At 38.0% G+C, this 11347-nt stretch overlaps 1 protein-coding gene across 1 annotated transcript in view; it reads right to left on the reverse strand.

Moving 5' to 3' along the window:
- Nucleotides 1-2331: 2331 nt before the first annotated feature.
- Nucleotides 2332-11347, reverse strand: part of LOC104545877 (serine/threonine-protein kinase Sgk3) — a 28862-nt gene continuing 19846 nt past the window's right edge. The window contains exons 7-16 of the mRNA XM_010191116.1: nucleotides 10902-10959; nucleotides 10023-10106; nucleotides 9794-9925; nucleotides 8940-9052; nucleotides 8693-8729; nucleotides 8493-8579; nucleotides 6291-6386; nucleotides 5349-5504; nucleotides 4248-4337; nucleotides 2332-3257 (exon numbers count right to left, since the gene is read on the reverse strand). Coding sequence (XP_010189418.1) covers nucleotides 3087-3257; nucleotides 4248-4337; nucleotides 5349-5504; nucleotides 6291-6386; nucleotides 8493-8579; nucleotides 8693-8729; nucleotides 8940-9052; nucleotides 9794-9925; nucleotides 10023-10106; nucleotides 10902-10959 — 1024 coding nt within the window. The 3' untranslated portion in view covers nucleotides 2332-3086. The remainder of the gene's footprint in view (nucleotides 3258-4247; nucleotides 4338-5348; nucleotides 5505-6290; nucleotides 6387-8492; nucleotides 8580-8692; nucleotides 8730-8939; nucleotides 9053-9793; nucleotides 9926-10022; nucleotides 10107-10901; nucleotides 10960-11347) is intronic.

Below are 11347 nucleotides of genomic sequence, written 5' to 3' on the forward strand. Positions count from 1 at the left end.
ACCGAGCACGCAGCTGTGGAGTGCACTGCCTTTGCTTTACTGGGACTAGACTCCTAGGCAGGTCACTGGAAAAGGGTCATGTACTGACAGCATAGTTAAGTACTAAAAGATAACATATTTGTAAAACTATTTTCTCTCATTAGTAAATACTGCATATTAACTGCTGCCAGCTGTCTGCAAACTTACCTTCCCGGACAGCACCACTAACTCTCTTTTCCTGATGTATTTCAGTTCATGTTTTTACAACTGCCATGCATTTCAGTCAGTCCTTCTCGTCTCTCACCTCTTCCAGGCCAAAAGACTGGAGAGCACAATGCAGCACCATTTGTTTCCACAGCACCAGGAGAGAAGGCCTACTCCTCACGGGGTTCAGCTGCACCTCTCCAAAAGGGAACAATCCCCTTTTGCTACGGATAGGCAAAATGTCACTGCACTAATCACAAAAAGACAATTTTTACCTCCCTTTATTACCTATCTGCCAAAACAGGAAGGGAGTACCACAGGTGGTTCCTGTGTAGATTCTTCAACAACCTCCTATCTAGGCTTTACCACAACCAGTGCTTCAGATTTCACTTTCTGGCTCAGCCATGGGTGCAGAGGCACACTTTGAGCCTAACCATCCTACTCTGAAAACCACCATCATGAAATGATGCAGAACAAGAGCACCAGATACAGAAGTATTGCGAAGCTGCATCGGCTGATGTTGTATACAGGGTCTGTTACCTTTAGAAGTCCTGATCTGATGAAGGCACTTCACAACATGAACTTACAGAAGAAGCAAAGTGAAGTGAAGTATTGCAAGTGATGTGTTTAACACATTCACACTTCACCAAAAAGGCAATCTGCTGGAGAAAAAAAGCTTAATAAGCAACTATTAAACTGCTCTCCCAGGAATTACTGCAACTACTGTTGCCATATTTTATTTTTTTTAGAACAAAAATAATTAAAAAAGAAACCCCAAATTTATTACCAAAAAAAGGAACAAACCAACCCCGCCCATCCAAGCCAGGCAGTTTGGTATAGTTGGAAATACAAGACAAAACCTCAAAGCTGTGCTAGCTCCCACAGCAACAGCTTCTGAAGTATCCTCTCTCCTTCCCATCTCTCTACAGTACTGTACCACCTTGCCATAAAGAGAAGGTAGTTGCAGTAGCCCACAATAATTTCAGGAATAGACAGAGCAAAAAGTCAGTATGAGAATGGATACTTCCTTTCTTACAATCAATTTCTGCTTTCCAGTTTATCAGAATATGTTTGGTTTTTTTTAAAAAAAAGGTAAGGCTGTTGCTCCCAAATAATAACAACTCTAAGAACAGGATTCTAGTTGTTGGTTGTCCTAAACAGCTGCATAACTATTTCTAAACCTCTCAAAATTTCACAAGGTAGCACTATGGAAAATTCCCACAAATGGGGCCAATATCAATTCTCCCTTCCATGCCAATGTAAATTCTTCTTCTTTTACCCAACCACTCCTTCCAACACCTCTCCCAGCAACTGTTCAGCATCACCTAAGCAGTACACACAGGAGACAGTGCTATAGGAGATATTCCTTGAGATAAACAAGGAATCCTGTTTTAGTTTCCACTTGTGTAATGTTCCACTGTTGACACATTAATTTCGAAATAATTATGACTTGATACACTCAAAAAAGTGTTCTCCATTTTTAACTGATCTTGATGCAACACACATTGTAGTTCTCTTAGCTAGTTCTTACTTTGGCAAAAGTTAGATGATTTAGGTATTGAAATTTATCTCACATTTAACTCTGGCAACTCATCGGTGTCTTATCAGACTTCTCTCAAATCAAGGCATTTAACTAAATGTATTAATGAACAAAAAACACAGAACATTTTTTAAGTAACAGACAAAAATAAGTTGTTATTTACAAGTAATATATATATATATAATAAAACTACTACCGTGATAGGCCTTTATACAATGTAACTGCAGTCAATTTTTGCATTGTTTAAAAAAAATTTCCTTGAACAGAAATTGTTCAGAATTATCAGTCTGTCCATACATGTGTATGTTATGAGAAATGCAACAGCTTTTCACATTTTAAAAATTATCAGCGTAATTTACATTTTTTCCCCTAATATCAAAGTGAAGATTTAAAAATGGTGCAAACTGGAACACAAAGACAAGTAGCTATGAATGCTGAAATACAATAAATTTGGGACATATTAGTGTTTCAAACTATAAATTTGTGAGAAAAATCCCTAATATTTGGCATGATCCCCTCACCGCCCACCACCAAAAGGTCAAAGCAAGGTAGCCTTTCAAAGTAACAGTGATTATTGCATATTGTATCTTTGGAAAAGCAGAGTTTTAACCAAAACTATTTAAAATGTTATTGAAATATAGATGCATTTATCTCAGGGAAGAAAGCAAAGCAGAACACATGATCAGTGAAGTTATCAAATCAATCCAGTTAATTTGTTCCATCCTTGCTCTGAGTCATCCCCCACACCTCAGGTAATCCAGTTGAGTGCATCAGTACTTCAGCAAGCGAAGAGCAACAATCCACTTTTACATGACCACCTTTTCATTCTGTAGAAGTCATTGAAGAATCATGGTCTTAACTTATATTAACCCCTCATTTAAGTGCTGACAGGTAAATTAACATACATTTCAAACTGATATAACAGGGAAAACATTTACCTTCTTTAAACCGGGATATACAAAAGACAATTTGCATAGTTACAATTCAAGCACAAAGTCACTGTAAATAGGTACAAAAGCATTTATAAATTTACTAAATTTGCTGCTGTTTGTGCCAGCCAAATCTTAGATAAGTATGAATGTAAACTTGAAGGGATTGAGGAGAACAGTCAGTGTTTTTGCTTAAAAAATATCTAGAGAATGCTTTTTAAAGGTTTTAAAAAATATTTTCTGCAGCAGGAACAAACAGTTCAGACCCCAGAGAAAGCCATCCAAAATGCCCAAATTCCTCCTATACAGCAGAGAAAGTTTGTTCATAGGTTCCAAACCTACATACAGAACGAGGCACTAGTTACGCTATTTTGGAATGTGTCTGTAACCCTAACATTTCAGTTCACCCCAAAACACTGTTGGCTTCTACCTTCCTAGGAAAACATATCTTCAGAAGGTGGTGCGTAAGAAAACCCAACAAATGCATCATCCGCCTCCAGGACACTGGCATTAACGATGTTGTAATCGGAAGAAACGCAAACTGAGTATGGGACCATTTCTTCTGTAAACACTGCATCAAAATTCCCAATATCATCTGGTCCAACCTAAAAGAGAGAGGTATCTATCAGATGTCATATTAATACTGTGTTTTAAATGTAATTTTGAAATCTAAAGGACAAGCACAACTCTTGAGGGTATCTACTTTAGATTTTCTTTCCCATTTAAGTACAGGAAATTAAAGGAAGCACACCACAGCATCCCTGAAAACAGCTATTAAAAGCCTGCTTGGTTCAGGCCAAAGCCTACTCACTTTTATGATCTGATAAACCCAAGAAATATGAAGAAATGCCTCCCTCTTAAGTGACTGTTAGGTAGATGCAAAAACTAACACCCTCCAAAAAAGACCCCACCAACCAACCAACCAAAAAACCACCCACAGAAAAACCAAACCCAAACCACACCAAATTATTTTTCTCTCTTTTCCATCAGTAATACTTTAAGTGTTCAATTCTAGTTGTTATGATAGATCAGCTTCCCAGTAACACACCTAAGAACTAAACATAGTAACATTTAGTCACCAAGAAGAGACAAGATAGCTAAAGCTTCCTCACCAAACACAGATTCAATAAAAGGTGATGCTCTGATGTGACTTTAGGAAGAACCTCCTCTCCACTGCTGCCATCCTGCTTCCCCCCACCAAGTTTTTGGACAAGCAGTCACAGGCTGACACAGTTTAAACTGATGGGAGGATAAAGAAAAGCTGCAACTAAGGTTTAGTAACTACAAAAAACCGAGGACATCAGTCTTTTGGGCAGTCTTTAAGTAATGAGGCTATCTGTATTTTGCTCTTTGGACTTCAAACCCCAGAAAAAATGACAGTAGTTTGACAGAAATGAACCAACAGTAAGATGTCAAACTGAATTTTCAGTTAAAAAAGACAGTATCACTGCTCAAAAGCATGACTGCTCAGAAGGCAAATCAGCACTGGGGGGTTCCCACTCTTCACCATTCTGAAACAATGTTCTTGGCAAACAGATGAGCCCTCAAAGGTAGAAATGTGACAGGTATGAACTAAAACAGCACGAGGTACCTACCACATTAGGATTAAACGGTGGTGGAATCTTCTTTTGAAGAAGATCAGTCCAGCTGAGAGATTCAAAGAATGGGTGCTTTTGAATTTCAAGCTGCAGTAAGGAATAAGGATTTTAGACATTTCAGAAATCCATCCTGTGCATCATAGTAAATACTACTTCAGACTGCAGAAACATAAGGAAGTCCTTCATCAGTTTATTTATTTAGTTTACTTTGCAATAAAAGCTATAGTTGATGAAAACAGCAATTAAAATCTGTTAGCCTGCCTTTACAAACTGGTTTCCTTTTCAGATCATATTTTCTGCCTTTAAACCTTAAAAAAATCAACCACATTGAAGTCTACCACAGAGCAAGAATACTTTTTGTTGGTGTCTCTGCTCCTGCCTTTAAGTTTTGTTAGTTTTTCCAAAGCAGATCATGGTCTGAGAAATGACTGCTTCAACAACTCTGCAATATGCTCACTAGTTACAAAGCAGCAACAGCTATGCAAAGCGCTACCAAACTATCATCTTGCTCCACACTGGGGGAAAATACAATACCTAGTCAAAATGCTCTGTTACAAGGTCAACAGACTACCTAACATTAAGGCTGCAAACAGACGACTATGAAGATCTCACAATTAATGGATGGAAGAAGTCCTTCTAGATCACTCCTCACTGCACAGTTCTGAAAACATCTGCCATGATTTTAAGGCTAAAAAAACCAAAGCTGCTGTTTGCACAGTACTGGTGTTCCTCTTTATCTGAAGACTGTTTTTCATGTAGTTAGTTAAACTGATATTACCAGAAAATAGCCTTCTGTGGATTACTTCCCAGTTTCACTATGAACAGTGAAACCTATCTTAGTAAACCTCAGTGAATACGACATCAGCAACCAAGCTCAAAATGCTTTTATCCCACAGCAACCATCTCTCCCCTATCCCCAACAGCTTTCAGAGATTTACCACACTGGTGTCTTTAATGAAGAAATGAAAGGGAGGAGAAGAGAGACAGACACAAGAGAACAATCTCTATCCAACTATTAAACCTGTGCTGTGCACATGGATTTGATGATTTTGGTCTCTTTAAATGAAGTAGAGTTTGATAAATTAGGACATTACTTACAAAATCTTCCCTTGCTCCCAGTCTGCTTTGCCGATCTTTCTCCAAAAGTTCTTCCAGAATAGACCAGGCTGTAAGACTGATTCCTGGGCGCAAAACCAGGGGTTTATGAAGAATATTCTCATACATCTCAGCAACATCACGGCAGTAAAAAGGAGGCTAAAAAAAAAAGTTATACATTAACTTCAAAATCATTAAGTGATTCTATTACAAATGTAAACTGCTAGCAGCAAAGAAGAATCGACCTCTTCTCAGGCACTTCTGACTTCTAATCTTTACACTTAATAGCTTCCCCACCCACCTCTTCTCTAACATGTTCTCAGACTCATCAGTAGCCGTAGATGCCACCCAGCTTCAAAGTCCCCATTGAATTTGCCTGAAAAGAATATCAGAATGGAAAAACAAATCTATCTCCCTATTTAAGGTCCTATAGGAGGAGATAAAACTCAAGCAAACAAGCAGACAGACTGTTACTGGAGTATTTGCATACACCTAGAAGCAGCATAGTAAGATTTTTTTGTTCTAATGCTGCATCAAGAAGGGTGTAAGCGAGAAGAGAACCTAGGAGACCTAAGTGAAAAAAGGTATTTTAATTTTATTATTCCAGTATTTGGCAAAATTTTACTTTTAAGTTGGGTTTTTTAATTGGGTATTTTCACTGTTGATTCAGTTTACTCTTTCATTCCCTCAAAGTGATAACTACTTGTCTTCATTACAGTGAATGCCTAGCCGTTCACTGGAAAGCAAAATTTTAGACATCAAGCAGCAATGCAAAAATCCAAAGGAGAAAAAGAGGCACTATGTTAAGTTTAAGTCAAACTGTTCATCCATTTAAGTGGAGTACTTCCCTATTTTGCAAAAGTTAGCATCTTTAACACTCCAGGGTTACTTCACAAAGGGGGAGGGTAGAGGTGGGCAAGCCCTGCTCCCCACATACATACGTACCAGCCCATAAAGCATTTCATAGAGAACTGCACCAAGGCACCACCAGTCTACTGTGTTGTCATAGGGCTGCTTTTTAATGACTTCTGGTGCAAGATACTAAAAAAAAAAAATAAATTATTTTAGAGCATGAGGCTAGCAAGAATAAAACCTAGGTTTCAGTCACATCACAGTAAACAACTTCAGGAAAAGTTGCTTCACAGCAATTGAAAGACTGCTAAGTGTTTAGCTTGTCCTTCAACCAACCTGGCAAATACTTCGTCACCATCTGTTCAGTTACCAAGTAGGTCAGCTGTTTTCCCAACTGAAACAATACTTCCCACACACTATTGTTTTGCCAAACTACTTTGCCACCTCTATTATGAAACTTGTTTTACATTTCAGATAGATGATGCCTCTGCAACAGTGCAGAGACCTCTCAGCAAGCTGGCTACTAGCCATACCTATTCTGCCACCCTCAGCCTGTATGCTCCCTATCCAGTACATAAAAAAAGGTGAAGATCTTAACTCTGCTTCAAATCTATCGTTACTGAGAAGTTGTGTGACCTATATTAAGTTTCACTCTAAATCTCAATGAGGGCATGAGTTGTGAGTTACTAAATTAAGAGATTCTTGTCAAATAGGTATCACTTGACTGATTGTGACAAATACCCGATACCACCAAACACTGAATGAGAATGCTAACTGGTTTCCATCTGCATTGAAAGAAATCTACTCAGCATCTCAGAGCTTACCAGTGCTACAGCACAAGGACAGCCACTTCATAATATGAGACTATTCTCTGTGAATATGTAATCTAAAATTACTATGGCTGGATCATCATCACCTCCATCCTCCTCTACGGCACACACAGTTTCTAACCTCTTGAAACAAGAGGATGCTCACTTCTGAAAGTTCATTTACAAATAAATGACAGCATTGTCAGACAAGGCACAGACGGACATTCACAGTTTAATTAGATCAGTATTTCTCAAACTTTCTGTATGAGTGCCCTGTAACTCATTTGACCACAGATGACCATGCAAAAGCATGAAAAGCAGTTGGAAGTATTTTGAACTCAACAACTTAAGCTTTTTTTAACCCTTTCACGACCTCCTTAGAGCTTTTTAGGTGTTGGAACTCACCAAGTCATTCAGCTCAGTGTTCAGAAACACTGAGATGATCATTACACTTCTAGCAGGATTATGAAAGATTTTAATCTAAGTCTTGGATTAGAAAGGCTAATATACACCTGCTATGTTTAGTCTTGGTATTTTTTAAGAACTCATATATAGCAACAGCACTAGCATCCTCTTATGTTGCAATTCACGCAAGTCCACGGTAAGTGTGAAGGCTAAGCCTTTGAACATGAGAAAAAAACTAAACAACTCCACAGATTTTCTCAAACAGATCCAGAGTTCCAGTGTTCTATTTATTGTCCTTCGAACTTTCAGAAATATTCACTAAATATTGTCTCAGCTCACATTTACCACTCAGCTTTACGGATTCCTACTCTGATCATAACTAGAATAAGCTGTCACATATTGCCACCTGCCCTTTTCTTGTTGTTGGGTTGGTTTAAGCTTTTTTATTTTGATTTCAAATGTTTCATCTAAATACTACTCCTCACTCATCCTTCACTGCCTTCAAAGGCCTTTTCTGTAATTTAAAGTATATTCATCAATTACCAAAGCCACTAATCCTGGCATTTCAGTGAATCCCTCATATGTGTTCAAGATTTTCAGATTCCGAGTTTTCCAGTGTAGTTTTCTCAATAAATAGAGACAATAGAGTTCAATAAACTTGGACAAGTTAAAAGTTTCACGCATACACAAATTCTGCTCAAGAGTCACAGATATTAAGTCTCTATAAACTTAGTAAAAGTCAGTGGCAGGATATGGTAAGTAGATTCATATTGGCAAATCTGTTGCAGCTGTCACACAAGCTAACTGTCCTGTGTCTAGCCAGCGGTTAGGAGACAAGAGGAAGGAAGAGATGAGCTATGAGGATGTGGGCACTAAGTAGGAGACACTGTGTATTAGTAAAATGGACAAAGAACAGAACTGCAGGAAGCTTGTCTGCTGTGGTTTCATGAAAGAGCTTGTTGAAAGAATGCAAATCTCTAAGAGTACAAAAGGGAGTACTTGATCTTCCAGTTGCACAAACATTAATAATAATCAGCAGTCATTAATTACTAGCCAAAAACCACAAAAGTTGTCAACGTACTTCTGGTGTCCCACAGAAAGTTGCAGTGGTATCAGAACTTGCAATCCCTTCTTTACAAAGTCCAAAGTCTGTCAGCACAACATGACCCTGTTTAAGGAAGAGTGGCATTTTAAAAACAGAACATGCTCAACGTGTGGACACACACAAATGTCAGTTTTGTGAAAGAACATAGAAAACTAAGAATAATGTTGGATACTTACTAGTGAATCTAGGAGAATGTTCTCTGGCTTTAAATCCCTGTATTAAAAAGCAGTGAAATGTATTAATTCAAAACAGCAGTCACTAACACAAGAGCTTCAGAGGCCAGGATTTTTATTCTTCAACTGAAAGTTTTAAGTTTTGGTGAAATTGCTGTGTTCAAACTTCCCATAATATCATTTCAGACAGTGGTTTTTATTCAGTAATTTGTCCTATTTTGAAGGACAAGAATACACTCCAGAAACTTACCTGTACACTATATTTATGGAGTGTAAGTAGCCCAGTGCACTGGCTATTTCAGCAGCATAAAATCTGGCTCTGTGCTCAGGAAAGGAACGTTCTCTTTGTAAGTGAAAGAACAGCTGTAAATACACAAATAATAAATAAAAACATTATACACCAAAAAATCAGATCAATAATTTGGAATTTTAATAGCAAAAGGTAATTTTATTTAGCTGCCCACTTTTAAAAAAAACAAACATAAAATGAAATGCAAATAGTTTTGTTGCAAAACTTGGCAATTTCTTTACTCTCATCCTTTCTTCTCTTTTGTAGCTCAGAAATAGACAGGTAACTTAAACACATAAGGACATTCCCCTAAAACCAGGGCTAGTCAGAAGGAACTAGAGTAAACCACTAAGCTGTGAATAGATGTTGGCAAGATTGAATCACGCAAGATAGCCTCCTAACAGAATAGAACTTGGTGTCAAGTAAGTAATCTTTCACTTCTGTATATGCTTGTATTCAAAGTTTGGCATGTCAGTATTTATATTACTGTATTCTGAAATAATCTAGATGTAGATCACTTTGGGAGATGTATATTCCAAGCTGATCCCCAAATTCTCTCAACTACAGAGAGCTGTCTGGCTTCAAACAGTTGAGCAGATACAGAAGTCCAGGCAAAGATTAAATCATAAACATACAGATGAAACTATACTACCCATTCAGCTTCTAAAAATTTAAAGAAAACAGAAATTTCCTGTTTTCCGCCTACACAGTTTGGGAAAAATAAAAAGCTCATAGCCTATTCTAAAGGATTATTTCATTCCTCCCACCTAGAATTAGCAAAACAGACAGACTCATCCAAACACACCACCACGTACCTCTCCTCCATTTACAAAATCCAGGACAAAGTAAAGCTTTTCCGTTGTTTGGAATGAGTAATGCAATCCAACCAAAAATGGATGTTTCACGTTTTTCAAAAGCACATTACGTTCAGCCATAATATGTTTTTGCTGTAAGGAAGTAAAGGATCAGGAAGTAAACAGGAATGATTTTGTAATTAAGGGAAGAAGGAAGGGAGGTGGGTGGAGAAAGAACATTTCTCTTCACCTCTTTCCTATTAAGAACAATTTTTTTCTGCAGCACTTTGACAGCATAGTATTTCCCATCCAGTTTTCGTTTTGCAAGAAGAACCTATGAAATTCAAAACAAATTGAGAAATGCGATTGTTGCAGTTCACATTCTATTAGTAATATTTTCATAATTTCAGCTAACTGGAAAGTATTCGTGCTATTTTTTCACAATAGTTTCTTTACTTTTAATATAATCAATTAGCAATATAATCACGAACAGAGCGAACTTACAGTTCAGTAAAATGACAGTGATGATATGAAAGACTGAATTATAATGTTTATATTCCAGGACGTGCTGAATCTCTATCAAGAGCAATTTGAGCTCATTTTGTAAGTTTTAAAGGTAATTTAATGAAAAACAACAACTTGAAAAATAACCCAAAACCAAAGATTTCAAGGAGGATTCTCTATTGCGTCTTTGTAGACTATAAATATTTAAGTTACTTTTCATGGGCTGTTGTTCACACTGTTCCACAGCATTAGGGGTTTGACAAAACAGTCCCTGCCAACAAAGGAAATGCACAGATTCATACTCCAGTGCTGCATAAGCACAGGGGTACCTCCCTTCCTCTCTGGGGGAAACAGAGGATCCCTATTGCTCTTAATGAGAAAGGGAAATGCTCCCTTTTGTTACTCCCAACAAGTGACCAAGGCAGCCACTAACTGCCACACCAAGGAAAACATGGCAGGGCTATAAAGCAGCAGCAACAGGGATCCAACGTGACAGTTTATATACCACCCTAGTCTGACACCAGTTCCTAAACCTCTGGCCAAATCTCAAGAAAACAGTCACTATACACAAGACACCAACTAGCATCCTTGCACCAGGGTAAGACCCAGTAATAAGAAAGCTCACCTTGCCAAAGCTGCCTTTCCCAATAACTTTCAGGAAATCAAAGTCTGTTGGTTTAGCGCTGAAAGATATTTAGGAAGGAGAGAGGTCATTTGGGTAGAAATTACAAGCTTCACAGCTGTACAGCAGTCTACTGTAGCAATGAGCTGTTTGGTGAGAACAGCCTGTTAGCATCCTTCACTCTACCCAACACGTGGATTCTGCAGACCTTCCCTTGGAGATGACCACTCCTCTTCATCTTGCAAGTCCATTTTCCTCCAGGGAAAGCACTCATCCTTTGAGTTTATTTTATTTTTTAAGTGTAAGATGTAAAGGAGGAGCAAGACTGTTCTTTTACTCTCCATAGTCTTGTTTCCTGTACTTTTTAAGTCTCCATTCCCTCATGATTTTTCCTGGAGCTTATTTCTCATTTCCAGAGGGCCAAATGGATTCTCAAGCTTACATTAGGG

This window comes from Mesitornis unicolor, unplaced genomic scaffold (assembly GCF_000695765.1).
Source record: "Mesitornis unicolor isolate BGI_N332 unplaced genomic scaffold, ASM69576v1 scaffold41028, whole genome shotgun sequence".
In the NCBI taxonomy this organism is placed as follows: Eukaryota; Metazoa; Chordata; class Aves; order Mesitornithiformes; family Mesitornithidae; genus Mesitornis; species Mesitornis unicolor.